Source organism: Hyperolius riggenbachi, chromosome 9, assembly GCF_040937935.1.
Source record: "Hyperolius riggenbachi isolate aHypRig1 chromosome 9, aHypRig1.pri, whole genome shotgun sequence".
Lineage (NCBI taxonomy): Eukaryota > Metazoa > Chordata > Amphibia > Anura > Hyperoliidae > Hyperolius > Hyperolius riggenbachi.
This window is the reverse complement of record NC_090654.1, coordinates 81,641,174-81,659,850: the sequence shown is the minus strand read 5'-3', so window position 1 is coordinate 81,659,850 and position 18,677 is coordinate 81,641,174. Positions and strand designations below refer to the sequence as shown.

Genomic DNA, 18,677 nt, shown 5'->3' with positions numbered 1-18,677 from the left:
TCTGCTCATGGGCCCCTGCTAGTGTGAATGCCTTGAACCTTGGTAGGTCAAAAATGTCTTGTATGTGCAGTGTTACTTAGTACAAAGTTGTTATTGTTATTTCCTTTCCAATTTCATTTGCAGATGGAGCCTTATGCTAGTTGGTTGAGCGAGGCTCGGGCTGTTGACCGCATGAGCCGCTATAATCTGCGCAGGAGACGGATTCCACGTCTCATCCGGGAACGCATTGATGTTGCGTTGCTTTCAGACAGAGAACTGCTGAGGCTGACAAGGCTGAACAGGGCAGCCTTTGATGAGCTGTATGCTCGTTTGGAGACCTATCTCAGGCCATTAACATCTCGAAGTCATGCTGTGAGTGGGCAAACTAAGTTGTTTGCCTGCCTGCAGTTCCTGGCCAATGGGAGCTTTCAACGGCTGGGTGGCTTTGCCTGTGGGGTGTCCCAGTCCACCATGAGCAGGATTATATCCCAGTTCCTGATAGGCATGCGGCGGATAAGCCGAGAGTTGATCCACTTTCCTCGGTCCCCTGCCGAATGGGATGCAGTCAAAGTGGCATTTTACCATCTTGCCCAAATGCCCAATGTCATCGGGGCCATTGACTGCACCCATGTTGCACTTGTTCCTCCAAGTGCTGATGAATACATGTATCGGAACCGGAAGCTTGGCCATTCGTTGAATGTCCAAGTAGTGTGTGGCCCTGACATGGAAATATTCTCTGTTGTCGCTAAATTCCCTGGTTCGTGTCATGATGCCCATATTTTGCGTGAATCTGCCCTTTTTAATTTTTTTCATGCGTTTTATCGTGAAGGCGGCTGGTTGCTTGGTAAGTTGATCCTTTGTTGGTTTTATTTCTTGGGGAGTTTTGCATTTGTCAGATATATATTGGTATGTCTAATGTTGCCCTACTAATTTGTTTGCTTTGTATTATATTCAAGGTGATGCAGGATATCCTTGCCTGCCCTGGCTTCTGACACCTCTTGGCCATCCAAGCAATAATGCGGAAGAGGCCTATAACAGAGCACATGTGCGTACCAGATCTGTTATAGAGCGTTGTTTTGGGCACTTGAAAACGCGTTTCCGCTGCATTGACAACAGTGGAGGTGCGTTGTTATACAAACCACAGAAGGTCATTGACATTATAGTGGCCTGCTGTGTGGTACATAACATTTGCATTAAGCAAAACCTCCCTGGCTACAGGCTTCCACACACACCCTTATCAGTGCAATCCGATGACTTTGAGGACGAGGAGCCAGATGAGGAGGAGGAGCCAGATGAGGCTGGCAATGTAGTGCGTGGAAGAGTAATTGTAGAATTTTTTGAGTGAATTTTTTTTTTTTTTGTTTTAATTTTTGGCTCCCTTTGTTGCAGCGTAGAGTAAATATTTGGCATATCAATAGTACGCTGGACATAGGCTTGCAATGCTGTTGTCCATGTATATTGTGGCCTACACGTGTATTTGTCACAAATTACTGCATAATGTATGTCATTTGCACACTGCATGCCATTGCATGTGTCCATTGGGCAGTGTCAGGTGATGTCTACCTGTATTGGAATGACCGCCACTAGCGTTGCGCTCCCTGGCCGCAGCCGATCCACATACAAATCACGCACGCCGCAATAGACGCCCCCAAAATCATTTCTGTGGCCAAATGGATTGCCAGGTGCCTTTTGCACAAACTATTAGCACCAGAATAAATCACAGTGATCGCACAGTTGGACACTGTCCAACTGTGTGATCACTGGGATTGAATCTGCTCGCAATAGTTATTGCAAAAGGCAGCTGCCAATGCATTTTGTGTCACGAAAAATGTCGTTGCAGGCTGCACTTTTACTACAACGTGCAGACTTACATGTAATGCAACGTGGCCAGTGTGAACAGGCCACGTGTTACATTGTTGTGCCTTACTTACAGGTTGCCCTAACGTGCGCCAGTAACGTCCCTGAGTGCAAGCAGCCTAAATGGGCCCTAAGTAGCTAATTATTAGCTCTGTATGTTTACCTTTAAAGTGAACCTCCGGACCAAAAATCGACTACTCAGCACTGAAAAGGGCTGGTGTTTCTTTACCAGTTTCACAGCATCAGAACATTGTTTCTGTTATCCAAGCCTCATTTTTAGCTGCACAGAAGAAAACTGCCCGGGCTATTTTCCCCTAATGCTGCGCAAAGCATGATGGGATTTCAGATGTGGTTTATCTCGTTCTGCTGTTTTTGTGAAATGTTTTTTTATGTTTTTACTTGTAACATTTGTCATTTGCAGCCTAGCGTGTGCAGCTGGGAGGGCTTAACAGGACACAGGACAGTTGGAACTGTGTCTCCTGCTCCTTGTCACCTCCTTTCAAACAAAAAGATGGGGGCCCCCATGACAAAGATGGCATCCCCCATGAATCACAAAAATGTGCCTGTTATTTTAAAACAGGGTGGGTAAAAATTTATATTAACCATCTATTCTAATTAACTTAACTAATGTAACTGAATGACAGTCTGTTTGTTTAGGCTGAAGCTCCCCTTTAATTTTTACTTCAGCCTCTCCTGTGTTGTGTGCAATACGCGCGTATAGCGCAGAGTCCTATGCGCGTAGAGCGCAAAGTGGTATGCGCGCACGCCGCGGGGCACCGTGTGCGCGCGGCGGTCAGTGACATGTGCATAGCGCGCTACGTGGTACGCGCGCGTTGGCGCCCTTAGGAAACAGGAAGTGACAGGAAGTGACTCATCTGGTGAGAGGGAAGCAGACTGGGAAGCAAGCATGGTCCAGCACTTCACCAGGCGTGAGCGCGTTTATTTGGCCACCGTAAGTATGTGAGTTTGGGGCTGTGTCTTACATGGATCTGTTGTCTTGCCTGTATGTATATATGTCTGTATGTAGTGTTTTTTTTTTTTTTTTTTTGCTTCATTACTGTATATCAGGGTGTGGTTCCAACCTGGCTCTATCACAGACTGTTGTTTTGGTAAATGTTGACATGTCTCCAGATCTGATTTATGATATTGACTGTCTACATTATACATGTTGATCAGTGTCAATTTAAGCCGCATGTTTTTTAGGACAGTATTCTAAATGTGTTGGTTTATGAAGTTGTCATGTGGTAATGCTGGAAAATGTCTGGTGCTGTTATGTGGCATTGTGGAAGCCGAAGCTGATTTTAATTATTAGTAGTACTTAAAGGGCCAGTGCACAGTATATTTTTGGGATGGAAAAGTGTTGTATTGTAAGGCTAATTATGTGGCAGTGGTTAATGGTTTGTCCTTTGTGAAATGGCTTGTTCCCATGAGTGATGTTACCCCTTGAGCAACAGAGCATTTTTCACCTTTCTGTGCTACTTCCATTCAATTGTTTAGAACGTTACCTTTAGTTTTCGCAATGAAATGAACTCCATCTTTTTTTTCCCCACACAAAAGCATGTTTTTGGAGGTGTGACATTATGGCAATTGTTGTTTGCTTATTTGCATATCTTGTAATGGTGAATTTGGCCAAAATTTGGGTTCCAATAGTTTTGGCCTGATTATGGCAAATATAGTAGTTAAAACAAGCCTGGTACTGTATTTAAAGGGACTGTGAGCAGTGCATAACCTCTGGAAAGATGAATATCATGTAAAGCTCTTTCTCCTCGTTAAAATTATATATACACCGCCGCCCTATGCCTTTTCAGTTTTGCTATGTTCATGATTGTAATTGCCGCGGCAACAATTTGGCTTGCAAATATCTAGACAAATAAAAGGCGTAGAATGACAAATTAGGTGTTGTATGAAAGCGACGAAAGATAGCGTTCCAATCATGCCCATCTTGCCATAGTGATCTTGGATTACACAGGGCGACATTTTCTGAAAGTCAACAGCTCCATTCAGCCACAAATGTGGCCGCGTGTAATCCTATTGAAGTATGGAAAGATGGGTTTAATTGTAAAGTAATTGTTTGACTCTTTCTGCCGACAGCTCAATCCACATTCTACGCCTTTTTTTTCCTCTATCTTGGCAACCAAAATGTGGCCCGCGCACATTACTATAGCAAAACTACTCAACAATAAAAGTTGTAGGGCGCTGGTTTATATATAATTGCAAAGAGGAGAAAGAGAGCTTTCAAATTAGCTGCATGGTTCCATAGGCTAGGCCCTGTTTGGAGTCCCTTTAAAGACCGGGCAATTTAGGTGCACATTTGTGCCGGCTAGCAAACAATGATATTTGGGTCTTGATCTCATTTATTGATCCCAATATTGCATGTGCTAATTAAGGCGAATGTTTTCCCATTTGGCCTCCATCCATAATTCCAAGTGCATAGTTTTGAAAGTAACAGTGTTATCCCCTATTGACAGACCAGTTTGCCACATTCAATCCCTAAGGTATTTTGGATCTTTTATTGTTGTCTTTGCTCATCTGAAATCATAACATTTGCGGAACTGTGGCCGGGAATTATGGAATGTTTGTGTGGGGCCAAAAAAATAGTGGTATGTGAAAAATGCTTTAGGGTGTGGTTGGACTATTTGCCCACAAGATGTCCCCAGTAACTTTTGGTTGTTGCGGCCTGCAAGCGTTCTTAAGTACGCTTGCAGGAAGTAGTACGATGCTGAGGCCAAATTTGTAACGTCACAATAATTGCACTGCTTCTCATAGAAGCAGCGCATCATTGCAAGGGTTATATCAACGACCGGTAATAGTTTTGCCCGTTCATTGATCTCCAGTTCACCAGGCAGTGTGCATGTGAGCGTTCCCATGAGCGCTTGGGACAGCGGGAATGAGGGATTTGGCCATCCCTGTTAGTGAAAGCAGCGAAAAATGGGCAGATAAAAACCTACACCGGGGGGGGGGGGGGGGGGGTTTGCTGCTGACCTTGTTGATGCACGAATGCAATGTAGCTGGGGATTTGGCACACACTGTAAGGCTGTGTCACCAACTTGGTGAAACATTTGTCAATGCCACAGACAACACAATTTCAACACCATGGTATGTGGAGTTGCTGAAGGCAAGGGTTTATAACCCATTCCATTAATACTCATGCTCCTGTAGCGAGCTTTAGAGGAATGTATGTGTGTGTGAGAATGGCTTGAGGTCACTTAGGCTATTAAGTCACTGAGGGCACCCCCACCACAAATCTATTCTCCCGTGGGGTTTGGTGTTGTAAATGATGTTTGTGCCTAGTAGGCTGATCGTAGTAATACTGTGGCGACAGATGACTCTACCCTCCTTGTAGTGTTGACTTGGGTGGGATTTGTGAAGTGTTCTTTAGGCAGTAATAGTTTGGATGTAATGGGTGTGGCCGCTGGTAATGGCACGCTAGCAGCAGCCAACAGAACTCCTTATCTTGGTTACTGTATCACTGGCAAGCTGACACTGAGAAAAGGTCCTCAATCAAATCTGAGGAATTGGTTGTGTGTGGGTAATGTTTGTGTAACTTAACCAAACTTTCACTCTTTTTGCAAACAGACGTGGTGACATTTTAGGAAATGTATGTATTAACTTCACCAATTAACATTATTTGCAATAGCCAACATAAAGGTCCCCAAAGTCTCATGTCAAACATGTGTAATGTACAGTGTGTAGCATACACACAACAATGCTGTGTTTGTTGTCATTCTGTGCTTGAAACATTTGTTGTTTGTTAAGTGGCTCACTCATTTCAGACTCAGACAGCAAGTGAGAGTTGCCTCACTGCAACAACCAAAGTTATATTAACTACTTACTATCCAGATAATGAGTTCGATTAAAATACATTACATTAGAGTTAACAACAATCCAATCAGTGTCACTACAGACTCAGGAGTGAGTCACCCACCTAAAATACCACATATGTCACTCTTTCAGACACAGAAAGTGAAAAGGAACCCAGCATAGTTGGTTATTTGTGTGCTACCCACTGTACATACACATGTCTATCTCAGCTATACTTTCATTTGAAAAGATAATTTCTTCCCAATCTTGTTTCTCTTACAGACCCTCCTCCGTACCAACTATGACGGGATGACCGACATGTATGAGAAGAGGAGGGTGATGGTGGAGCTGCAGCGGGAGCTCCGCCAGCACTTCCAGGGCCAACACACCATTCCACAGATCCAACGGAGGTGGTCCGACATGAAGCGTCGGGAGCGGAGCTTCATCCGAGAGGTCCGCCGGGAGCATGTTCCTGGTAAGTAATGTATACGAACGTTCAGCATTATGATGGCTGGCCGCTGGTAAGCTAAATATGTAATTTACAGGTCCCTATGTAATTGTGTGGGCCATGCTTTCTGTGTTTATGTGGCCCAAATTGGGGACTGAAGGAGCCTCAATGCATATTGCAGGGGTAGCTTAAGTTGGTTTTATGTGGGATCATTACCTAGAGCACAGGAACGAGCATGCATCTCTATTACCATTACAGTGATCTTGAAACCTATGTTTGGTACACTGTTGTGTAAGAGTGTGAATATTCCTTATAGGCCAAGCAGATCCCTTCATGCCTTGGACACACCATTGCATTTAACCATGAAATACCACTACAGATATAGCAGCGAGTGTTTGTGTGATGGCCCATACACCAGTACTACAGGTGTGTTCTCTGCACCATCATTGTCAAACCATAACTTGGTTTGTGGGAATTTACACATTATTTCACACACATCCATGTGTATTTGTAAAGCAAAGTAATAGTGAGAAACGTTATAGGCGAGGTTGGATTGATGGCTTATTAGTGGAATGGGCCCCACTGATGTTGAAATCTGTTTCTGTCAGTCAAACTATTTCAAATGAAGATAAGGGAAATGGCTACATAATTCATTGAATGAACTTGCGTTATACGACATCGATTGTGCACAATGTCATAGTACATGTGGTAAGCATTGTGTAATCTTACATCTAGTTAGCAATATACTTCTTTACACAATACAGAGGTATACAAATTGTGTTGTGTGAAACAGTGCTGATCACCCTTAAGTGGCTGAACCACTTAAGTACCATCCGTCACAGCCCCCTTAATGATCCAAGAAGGTACCTACAGGCTGATGGAATCCTTACTAATAGATGTACATATCTGCCACATGTCTGCTTTCAGAGCCACTATTAGGGAGGGAGCGTTCTGAATGGCTGTATTGCTGACTCTCTACTATATAATGGCTGGTAACCATTAGGCCCCAAAAAAATGACCCCCTTTCATGTTGCATGGGCCTTAAATACCTATGTTTTTCTTTTGCTCTCTATAGATGCACCAATGCCACCCCGCCGACACCGCGGGGACCCGGCACATGAGGACTCGGATGAGGCTCTGGACCAGGCCCCTCCGTTGGATGTGGGTGAAGAAGGTGGGCCATCCCAGGACCCAGCTGATGTTGGGCCCCCAGCTCTGGAGGCCGAAGCCCTGGGAGGCCCACCGGATGTTGTGGGCCAGGAAGGCCCCCCAGCCCCAGCTGCAGCCCCACAACCTAGCCGAAGACGGCAGAGTAAGTGTAACCATTCTTATTACTTCAATCAAGTTTTCATGCATCTTGTTTTTAAGCTAACTTTTGTTTTGTTGTGTTTTTTTTTTAAAGGACGTTCCCAATTGGCAGCCATAGCCAGACAATTGGCCCAAATGGCTGCTACTTTGCAGGGGGCCCTCTCCGACTCGGAGTGATGTAAATAGTTTTATTGGTTTAATTTGTTTTATGTGGAGCTGATGTATATAGTTTGAGATTGTGTGTAGATAGTTTTGTATTGTCTGTATATATATATATATATATTTGTATATATTGTTATGTAGATATTTGTTTATATTTGGATATTGTGTGTGTATATATTTGTATATTGTGTAGATATTTGTATATTGTGTATATATTTTGATATTGTGTGTGTATATATTGTGTATATAGTTTTTTTATTGCTCTTGAATTTATAAATATGTTTCAAATCGTACAGTTGTGGTTAGCATTGTGTTTGTTGTGGTATAGTTGCTACAACTTAGGCTTCCTTCACTACACATGATTTGGAGAATCTGGTTACATTACTGGCCTAATTATCTTTCTCCAAACACCTAATGCTGGATACACACGGTGCGTCTTTGCGCTTGATTTTCCTCCTTGGAAATGTTTGCCTAAAATAAACTGACGGGAAAATCGCACGCGCAAACGCAACGTGTGTATCCAGCATAATGCCCAGTTCCAACTCCCTCGCCACACGGCCCACCAACAGTGCATGTATTCTCAGGCAACATACATGGGCAATATGCATGAAAGTGAGAGTGATTTTAAATTACATCCATTTCACTCAAACAGTGAAGGGGCGGCACACAAAAGGCTTGCTATTTAAAGCATATATTGATGGAGCAACACTACATGTTACGAACCATCACGGTTCTTCATCAGGTGTAAAATGAAACCAAATGCAGTCCACACATTTTTACGAATTCAAAACCACACCCCTTAGCTCCGGGGCGTGGTGATCTTAACTAGACACTGGCCACACCTAGCTGTCACAATTACATTCTATCTACATTTACAACTTCTCTGATAGAGAAATCGATCAAAGATTAACATTGTTTCAAATTAGCATACTCCCTATACTTCTAAACACAATACCACATTAGGGGAACTCCAAAATATGGCTACCCCATCTAATAAACAATTTAACTGACCGTAATCCCAGGGCACTCCACTAGGGCTACCCGTAAACTCCGACCTAAAAAAGAAAGGCAAAGGTTGTAACTGTAGTCACTACCACTAGATTCCATAATACATTGCACCGCTAACGTTGCCTGGCCTAATTGAAAAATGGCAATAAAAAGCACCTTAAACGGCACAGCAAAAATCACAGTTACTATAAATGCTCTGCAAAATGCTAATTAACTGCTATAGAAATGCTACCATAATGCCATAGAGCAGCCGAAAAAATGCTGAAAAAAAGCTGAAAAAAATGCTGCCATACTGCTATAAACCGCTGTGCAATAATGCTATATGCATGCTCTGCGAAATGCTAAATAACCGCTGTGAAAATGCTGCCATAATGCCATAAAGCAGCTAAAAAAATGCTGGAAAGATGCTAAAAAAATGCTGAAAAAATACTACCATACTGCTAAACAGCTGTGCAAAAATGCTGTATAAATGCTCTGCAAAATGCTAAATAACTGCTGTAAAAATACTGCCATAATATCATAAAGCAGCTGAAAAAATGCTGGCAAAATGCTGAAAAGATGCTAACATACTGCTATGAAACAGCATATGAACGTTACAAAATATTTAAATAGATCAGAGTGGATTCCTGATGTCTGTTGTCCAGCAATTGATGCGTTTGAAAAGGCAGTGAAAAACGAAATAAAAGCAAAATGGGACAATAGAAAGGCACACAGCAATCTCTCTATGGCAGAAAAGCAGGCACTCAGTACAATTCGGGACAATGATAGTATCATCATACTTAAAGCCGATAAGGGGGGTGCCACAGTTGTGCAAGACAAGGACAGTTATGTACAGGAAGGATTGAAGCAAGTGGGAATCGTTGAGCATTATGAACTATGTGATGACGATCCAACAATTAAAGTCAAAGCCAAGGTGGACTTCCTATTAACATGTGCAGTTGAGGATGGGACAATCTCACAACAAACAGCTAGAGGTTTGACCACCGACCATCCTAGTGTCCCGTTACTATATCTTCTTCCTAAGATCCACAAGGGGCTACAGGATCCTCCTGGTCGCCCCATTGTGGCGAGCCGGGGGAGTGTCCTGTACCCACTAGCGGGGTATTTAGATGGTTACCTGCAAGAGATAGCTTTATGGCATTATGGCAGCATTTTCACAGCGGTTATTTAGCATTTCGCAGAGCATGCATATAGCATTATTGCACAGCGGTTTATAGCAGTATGGCAGCATTTTTTTCAGCTTTTTTTCAGCATTTTTTTGGCTGCTCTATGGCATTATGGTAGCATTTCTATAGCAGTTAATTAGCATTTTGCAGAGCATTTATAGTAACTGTGATTTTTGCTGTGCCGTTTAAGGTGCTTTTTATTGCCATTTTTCAATTAGGCCAGGCAACGTTAGCGGTGCAATGTATTATGGAATCTAGTGGTAGTGACTACAGTTACAACCTTTGCCTTTCTTTTTTAGGTCGGAGTTTACGGGTAGCCCTAGTGGAGTGCCCTGGGATTACGGTCAGTTAAATTGTTTATTAGATGGGGTAGCCATATTTTGGAGTTCCCCTAATGTGGTATTGTGTTTAGAAGTATAGGGAGTATGCTAATTTGAAACAATGTTAATCTTTGATCGATTTCTCTATCAGAGAAGTTGTAAATGTAGATAGAATGTAATTGTGACAGCTAGGTGTGGCCAGTGTCTAGTTAAGATCACCACGCCCCGGAGCTAAGGGGTGTGGTTTTGAATTCGTCTAAATGTGTGGACTGCATTTGGTTTCATTTTACACCTGATGAAGAACCGTGATGGTTCGTAACATGTAGTGTTGCTCCATCAATATATGCTTTAAATAGCAAGCCTTTTGTGTGCCGCCTCTTCACTGTTTGCATGATTCTACCCTCAGGTGGGTGACCTGAGTGAGGCGTAGCACCGGCAGTTCAAGGATTAATTTTCCTGAAGGGGTTCCAGGACCGTGGCCAAGTTCACAGTGTGTACATCCATTTCACTGTTTGTGGCCCTTCAGGCCAATGCTTTCTGCAGTGTGTGGTCAACTTGTTATACATAACCTATTGGCATGGTCACAGTACCAAGCGCCCAACTACAATGATGGCTGAGAACTTCACACTCAGACAGCATTATAATATTCCAATAGTCAATGTGTAACTAAGGACATAGTGAATCTTCTCCAAAAATTTAGGGGAAACAAGTCGCCCTACACAATGTCAACTAATCTATTGGTGCCCATACCTCAGTATGAATTGTTTGGTTTGAACAATAAAGTACTCTTCAAAGGACTATAATGTATGAACCTAATAAGATGCATCTTTTGTAAAGATTAGCACTCTTAATAAGGTAGACCCCCAAAAGTAAAAAAATGGAACTGCAATGTGTGGCCCCAAAAATTATTTATTCAAAATCTGGTTCATCAAAGCATTCTGGCGTTCTGAAATGGCATTTTGCCTTTCAAGGGCTTCAGCCATTCTGGCCTGAGTGAGGTTCTGCCGCTCAACACCATCAGCCAACCGTGCCAAGAGAGCATTTTGGCTTTCGGCAGCCCGAGCCATCCGGCTCAGAATTAAGTTTTGCCGATCAACATCCTCTGCCAAACGCTGGTGGCTCGCCTCTTGGCCCACTCCAGCATTGGCCAGTCTCTGCACATTTCCAGCCAGGTCCGTAGCAGTACGGTTGAAGGTCTCAAAGTCTTGGTGGAAGCGGCGCATGTGTTCCTCCATGAGGACCCTATAGTCCTCTTGGGCCTGGAGAAAATGCCGGGAATGCCACCGGTCGGTGTTATAGTCTGCCCGAGTGTAGTTTCTGGAATGGAAGGAGGTGCCAGAGTTGGCCTGGTCAGATGTTGGTGACTGATTATGTACAGTGGTGTTTGTTTCAGAAGAGACGTGAAGGTTGAGGTTTGGGCCTGGGCATTCAACCATCCCATCGGGACCACTACCCAGTGACATGTCATCACCTAGGAAGAGAAGAGTAAATGGTTTGTAAGTAGAAGTTTGCAACAACCCAAACAACCTTTCACAATAAACAACACCTTGCAAATACAAGAAATTAAAAAATAGGGTCAGCATGCACAGGCGCCAACACAATGACAACATCATGATTGGAGTCAGTGTGAGGTATAGTTGAAAATGAATGGGAAAAAAAATACAAACCATCACTTTTGCATTTACATACTGTCACAATGGCCCACAATGTTTAATACAAACAAATAAGTTTCCTGGCCCGAAAGTTCATGTACTGCATTAAATTGCAAAGCGTGTGATGTGGCTTTAAATGAAAACCACATTGAGACGGATATGGACTAATATGGATGCTTCCTTGTAAACAATAACAGTTGCTTAACAGTGCTGATGATGTATTTGCCTGTCTTCATGGTCAAATGAGATGTCTGAAATCCTTGATAACTTTGACCACAGCACATGATCGACATGCTTCTTCAGGGGCAGTTGCACTAAATATTAGGGACACACAAACAGCACAGTCATGCAACTGTTATTGTTTTAAAAAGGTAATGCTATTGACTTTGGAAGGCCACAAAACTAGAGTGCCGGTTAGATACAGCTGCATCCCTGAGTGTGATGGAATATGCTGTGAAATCAGTGCCCAAACACTGCCTACACCATTGTTGGAGTCAAATCTTTACTTTAAATAAATCCATGCATAAAATTACCAACATGGACGGGGCCTTTGGGAGTGGCTCTATAGTGGCACTCAAATGGATGACAGTAGCAGCAAAACATTCCCGCCTACTGACAGCACAAGTCACCCTGTGCCCCCCCCCCCCCCCCAGCTTTTTGTGCAGCATTTGACTGCAGCTGCATCGAACTTCCTGGCACCGCACAAACTTGACACACTACACCACCCCACCCTCTGTTTAAAAGTAAAGCACCAATAAGTGCAGATGGAGGCCAGCGCAGAGAAGAAGCAACAGGGACAGAGGGGGACTACTGCTCAGCAGAGCTGGTAATGTATGAGAGGTGTCTGTGGAAAACACAAGGCATTGGCAGCATCTCCACAGATATTGATCATTTTCATAGTGAAATACTATCACATTCTGTTGCCAGTGAAGCCAGCCATACAATCCCTGTATAATCAAATGTTTGGCCTGAGTGAGCTGTTGGTTGGTTGGATGTGCTCTCAAAAATACCAGTATATGGCAGCTGTTCCTTTTGGCACCCTTTAATGTAAGGTTTGCAGACTCAGGTACATGGCACTATTATCTTCACAATTGGCTTGATTGGAGACATCGACATACATATATACTGCTTCAATGTAACCACCATGGAGGCTGGCCATGGACTTTACAGTGCGAAGCACATACAGACAAAATACATATCTCATTGGGATGTGCTTTGCACTGTAAAGTAAACTGTAAAGCGGTAGTCCCCCTCTGTCCCTGTTGCTTCTTCTCTAAACTGTACTCCATCTGCACTTATTGGTGCTTTACTTTTAAACAGAGGGTGGTGTAGTGTGTCAAGTTTGTGCGGTGCCAGGAAGTTAGATGCAGCTGCAGTCAAGTGCAGCACAAAAAGCTGGGGGGGGGGGGGGGGGGACACAGGGTGACTTGTGCTGTCAGGCGGGACCTCACAACCTCCATGGTGGTTACAGTGAACCAGTCTGGCACAAACATTACCATGGGGGGGGGGGATCCACCTGTGGTGTATCAAGGCTTTGGATACTATTGACCCTTTCCCCCCTCCTCCGTCCCATGGTGGTGGACACTATCCTCCTCAACCAACTGCTATTGACCTCGCAACCTAGCACACGCAACTACATGCACAGTACGGGTCCTCGAGACAGAAATTGACTACAATAGGCATTCGCCATGCAGCAACTGTAATGCTCAGACACAAGTGGCCAGCATACTACAGTGTGAAGCACGGAAAATGCCTAATCACAACAATCACAATTCTAATCGTCACGAAAGTGCCCCCACTGGAGGGGCAAAAGGGTAACATTGGCCATATCAACAAATGGTCAGCTCTGGGTTCCCTGCCCTGCACCACCAACCACAGAGGAAAAGGTGGGAAGCCTCTGAAGGCTGATGAGGCTTCACACACCCAAGGTCAGTACCAATGCATTGCAGAAACTTAATAGTGAATGTGGTCTGTTTATTTCACCATACCAACAACATATCTTACACAAAATCAAACGCCATGTCGAGGATTAATGTTTGCATTCTGAGATTCCTTCTTTCAATGTGAATTACAACATCTAACCTCCAATGGCAGCATTCCTATTGGTCAAAATTGAGAGTCCCTGCAAAATGCCAGGCCATGTAGGTGTGGTTGGACATGGAGCATTGTAGATCATACAAGAACAAAAATGAAGTCAGGCACTAGCAAATCCTTAACAAAGGCGTATATGCTCATGTGCACTCACTACCTCACCAACCCATGTGTCACTTGCCATTCAAGAGCCATTGAAAGGTCCTTTGTGGCAGATTAGCTGCATGCTTTGAGATGTATTGACTCCGAACATTACCTACACACCTCTCAACCGGCCACATGCTACACTGTCACAGTGTTTTCACAAGGAAGATATGTTAGCTAGCCAAACCTTCTTCATATCCTTTTGCCTCAAGGACATATACTAACACATAAAACTCACCACCACTTGCTGCTCCATGGGAATCCTCCGCATGTTGCCATGAGTCCAACTGCAGGCCCTCATCCATGCTGGACCCAGAAATCACATGAACTACACAAAAAGGAGCACACATAGAAAGGTTAGGACACTAGGCAACACAGCCAGCTCCTCGGCTGCCTTGTTCAACAGCAGTTTCTACATCCACAGGAAACTCACCAGACCGTGCCGGAGATAAGTCCCCAGATTGGAGGGTCATCACAAACACTGCAGCATCACTCCCCAAAGCAGCATCAGAGGCAACAACAGCTACACGAAAGGAAGAAAAACACACAGGTTAGGACACTAGGCAACACAGGCTGCTCCTCCACTGCCTTGTTCAACAGCAGTTTCTACAGACACTGGAAACTCACCAGGAATTTGGCCAGAGGGAGGTAACGGCACAGAATGTCCGGGGACCAAAGCCAGTCCAGCATCAGGGGCCAAGCCAGCATCAGAGGCAACAACAGCTACACCAAAGGAAGAAAAACACACAGGTTAGGACACTAGGCAACACAGGCTGCTCCTCCACTGCCTTGTTCAACAGCAGTTTCTACAGACACTGGAAACTCACCAGGAATTTGGCCAGAGGGAGGTAACGGCACAGAATGTCCGGGGACCAAAGCCAGTCCAGCATCAGGGGCCAAGCCAGCATCAGAGGCAACAACAGCTACACCAAAGGAAGAAAAACACACAGGTTAGGACACTAGGCAACACAGGCTGCTCCTCCACTGCCTTGTTCAACAGCAGTTTCTACAGACACTGGAAACTCACCAGGAATTTGGCCAGAACGTGATGGGCCCTCTGATTGTGGGATGCTAGGTGCCACTCCAGCAGGACCCTGAAGGCCAGACCCACCTTCACCTACAATTTTGACATAGAGAAACCAAGCATTATCAATGTCATACGCATACTCAAACACGTGTTCACTTTCCAAGAAAACAGCATCATTAATTACCCTCATCAGAAGTTGGCGCGTCGGCATCGTAGCCACCCTGGATGCCATGCAGGGCTGCCGTCATCAAATGCGGCTCTACCACCTGCTCATAATCGAGCAATGCCAGGGATGCGGGGGGACCACCACCGGTACCAAGGCTATGTTGAGCAAACAAAAAACAACAACATAGAATTAGACCACTACAACTAAACAGTCTGCACTATCCTGATAATCCTGTCTGTGTGACTGTGACCCAGTGGCAAACATTCAACATACACTTCACATGCTAGTATTTAAAGCCGACACATACTGCATGCACCTTTGTAATGTCGAATTCACACACTACTGCAGCCTTTAATGTGTGCACACATGTCCGTTCAAAGTGTGGGCCACATGAAAGCTCACAGACCAATATTACCCCCTTCCATGTAGTATGAGAGACATACCTTCAGAGTCTAGACTATGGAGCTGAACTCCACCTCACATACAAAACTTAGAAAGAGGATGGACACATGCAACAGATCAGTATGTGGCTAAATGCAGTTGATGCAAAATACATTCAACGACTATGATATCTGCTGATTTCACACACACGTTGTTTAATGGCCCATCATGTGCAGATCACACAATTGTAGGCAGATGTGCATATACAACCTGGTTGATTAGAACTGCAGATAATTGTCCCTTCAACAAGGTGTCTCTGAGATGTGCAGATATCAATTGGAAATGCATTTTGCACCAACGGATAGCAGGAAGTGATATTTAGATGCTAATTATGTTTCTAATGTGTCCTACATCTTTGTGTGCATCATCTTGCAAAGATTTTTAAATGATGGGTAGTTCAGCTACATAGATCAGACCGTGTTGAGTATGGCCCTAATACTACATGGAAGGTGTTCAAATTGCGAGGAGAAATGTCATTTGAAAAAGACTTTGATCTGACATGTGTAGGCACCTTTACTGTTCTGCAGGAGTCATCAGAAAATGGCTGCGCAAAGGACTCCTTGTTACCTGAAAACAAAATGGAGCATAGCATTGCTTGTTATGTTCTGAAAGGGAAAAGTGTTGTTGCAACGTTTGGGATACATTCATGTTTGCTACATACCATAAGCAAACAGAGATGTCTGTCCACTTCTACAATACAACTGTAATCCAATTAGAATAACAAACACAATACCAGGGGTTATGTGGCCCCGTGGTTTAGGCCTATGTTTCCCAAACTTACAGTGACTAAAGCATGATATGCAGCCATTTTGTGCTATTCTAATCGCAACACTTGTGGCAGCCTCAATATCCCTGTAGCTTCAATGGGTTGGAGGTAATCCTAAACAATGTCAATGACTCAGTGTACAGGGTCACTTTAAAATCGAGAAGTCATCAACTGACAGTGATTTTTTGAATGCCATTTGTAAGACCAAGTAAAAACACAAACCAGCACACCTGCCCTGCTGATGCATATGTATGAATTAGTTATACTGTTCCAACACACAAACACATAAAGGTACACCAAATTAGTCACACAAATCCATGCACTCATGCATGCTTGCTCAGGGCCTGTGTCCAAGGACCATAGTCAAATTATCAACAGCACAAGCAGCCAAATGGGATTGCATGAAACCTTACACATATGGCCGACTACACATCTTGAACAATCAATTAGCGGTTTGACACATCCAACATACGGAAGTGCGGATTCAGGAAGAGCTGAGAGTTGTGCCTTGCACCAAATCATACATTACAGACTGGCCTTATGTACATATGTAACAATCACAACACCAACACCAACAGCCATGCAGACACTAAACACAACTATATGACATATCAGCAAAACTGGATGCATGCTTTGGGATACATTCATGTTTGCTACATACCATAAGCAAACAGAGATGTCTGTCCACTTCTACAATACAACTGTAATCCAATTAGAATAACAAACACAATACCAGGGGTTATGTGGCCCCGTGGTTTAGGCCTATGTTTCCCAAACTTACAGTGACTAAAGCATGATATGCAGCCATTTTGTGCTATTCTAATCGCAACACTTGTGGCAGCCTCAATATCCCTGTAGCTTCAATGGGTTGGAGGTAATCCTAAACAATGTCAATGACTCAGTGTACAGGGTCACTTTAAAATCGAGAAGTCATCAACTGACAGTGATTTTTTGAATGCCATTTGTAAGACCAAGTAAAAACACAAACCAGCACACCTGCCCTGCTGATGCATATGTATGAATTAGTTATACTGTTCCAACACACAAACACATAAAGGTACACCAAATTAGTCACACAAATCCATGCACTCATGCATGCTTGCTCAGGGCCTGTGTCCAAGGACCATAGTCAAATTATCAACAGCACAAGCAGCCAAATGGGATTGCATGAAACCTTACACATATGGCCGACTACACATCTTGAACAATCAATTAGCGGTTTGACACATCCAACATACGGAAGTGCGGATTCAGGAAGAGCTGAGAGTTGTGCCTTGCACCAAATCATACATTACAGACTGGCCTTATGTACATATGTAACAATCACAACACCAACACCAACAGCCATGCAGACACTAAACACAACTATATGACATATCAGCAAAACTGGATGCATGCTGGTGCAGGCAGTCAAACAGCAAACATTTCCACAATACAATTGCAAATTCACACTGCTAAATACCATTAACTTCGTTATCCATCTTGACATGTGTGGCTTACAATTGCATGTCGTATACAAGGGAACTGCTAAAGGGCTGAATCTGACTGGGGTAGGTCACCACACTTAGGTCCTTTTTCCACTACCCTGCAATTTGCTTGTGATTGCAAATGGCAATTGGAAGCCAATCGCTATTGCATTTAATTGTGAAAAACAGGCCTTTCCAATTGCTATCGCATTTAATTGTTAAAAACAGCCCTTGCAAATTGCTGCTGCTGTTTCCATTTGTTTAATGTACCATTAAACAAATGGAAACTGCAGCAGCAATTTGCAAGGGCTGTTTTTACAAATTAAATGCAATAGCGATTGGCTTTCAATTGTCAGTATGCGATTGCAAGTGACCTACTCTACTCATTAGAGTACAGCTCAATGGCATACCAAATGCGGCAGGCCAACAATTGTGCTTTTACCAACATTGCATGTCAAGCGGATGGCACTTGTGGACCTTTTCCGCTAGCGCATTTGCCCTAGGTGAAGTGCCAAATGGGAAAGCGCTACTGATTGTACAATCACTACGGTTTGCAAAATCACATATGAATGTCGGTCGGTTATTTCCACTAGCGTGGTTTGCGTTTGCAGCAAACGCAATAGCGCCATGGATCCAAATTTACCTCCATTTTGCGAGGCACTACAGCATCACATCGGGAACGCAATGGCCTGAACTTTCTATAACATTCGAGATACAGCAATCGCTAGCGTTCAGCGTGAACGCTAGTGATTGCTAGTGGAGAATGGCCCTAATAAATAGCTGCTGCAGTTTCCATTTGATGCATGTACCTTGCCTTTGGGCAAAAAAATGCACAGTGCAGGCGAGTGGCAAAAGGGCCTTTGTGTGAGCCAATA

The 18,677-nt window shown here is 43.8% G+C and overlaps 1 protein-coding gene and 2 long non-coding RNA genes across 3 annotated transcripts in view; all 3 read right to left on the bottom strand.

Moving 5' to 3' along the window:
* Positions 1 to 18,677, bottom strand: part of LOC137531645 (uncharacterized) — a 71,404-nt gene that overhangs the window by 7,558 nt on the left and 45,169 nt on the right. The gene's annotated exons all lie outside the window — the stretch shown is intronic.
* Positions 10,955 to 14,623, bottom strand: LOC137532332 (uncharacterized). Its single transcript, XM_068252742.1, has 4 exons — positions 14,564 to 14,623; positions 14,370 to 14,459; positions 14,175 to 14,264; positions 10,955 to 11,520 (listed from the first exon to the last, which is right to left on the bottom strand). Exons 2-4 carry the CDS (start codon positions 14,407 to 14,409, stop codon positions 10,955 to 10,957), a joined length of 696 nt encoding a protein of 231 aa, XP_068108843.1. The 5' UTR covers positions 14,410 to 14,459; positions 14,564 to 14,623.
* Positions 14,818 to 15,243, bottom strand: LOC137532192 (uncharacterized). Its single transcript, XR_011023879.1, has 3 exons — positions 15,148 to 15,243; positions 14,964 to 15,053; positions 14,818 to 14,859 (listed from the first exon to the last, which is right to left on the bottom strand). It is a non-coding gene; the product is annotated as an uncharacterized lncRNA (long non-coding RNA).

What these genes read in the sequence shown, in the direction of transcription:
- LOC137532332 (XM_068252742.1), bottom strand. Translation starts at nt 14,409, where the DNA reads ATGACCCTCCAATCTGGGGACTTATCTCCGGCACGGTCTG. An exon ending in CTTATCTCCGGCACGGTCTG is followed by an intron (nt 14,265 to 14,369) that starts GTGAGTTTCCTG and finishes CTTTTTGTGTAG; the next exon opens with TTCATGTGATTTCTGGGTCC. An exon ending in CCATGGAGCAGCAAGTGGTG is followed by an intron (nt 11,521 to 14,174) that starts GTGAGTTTTATG and finishes TTCTCTTCCTAG; the next exon opens with GTGATGACATGTCACTGGGT.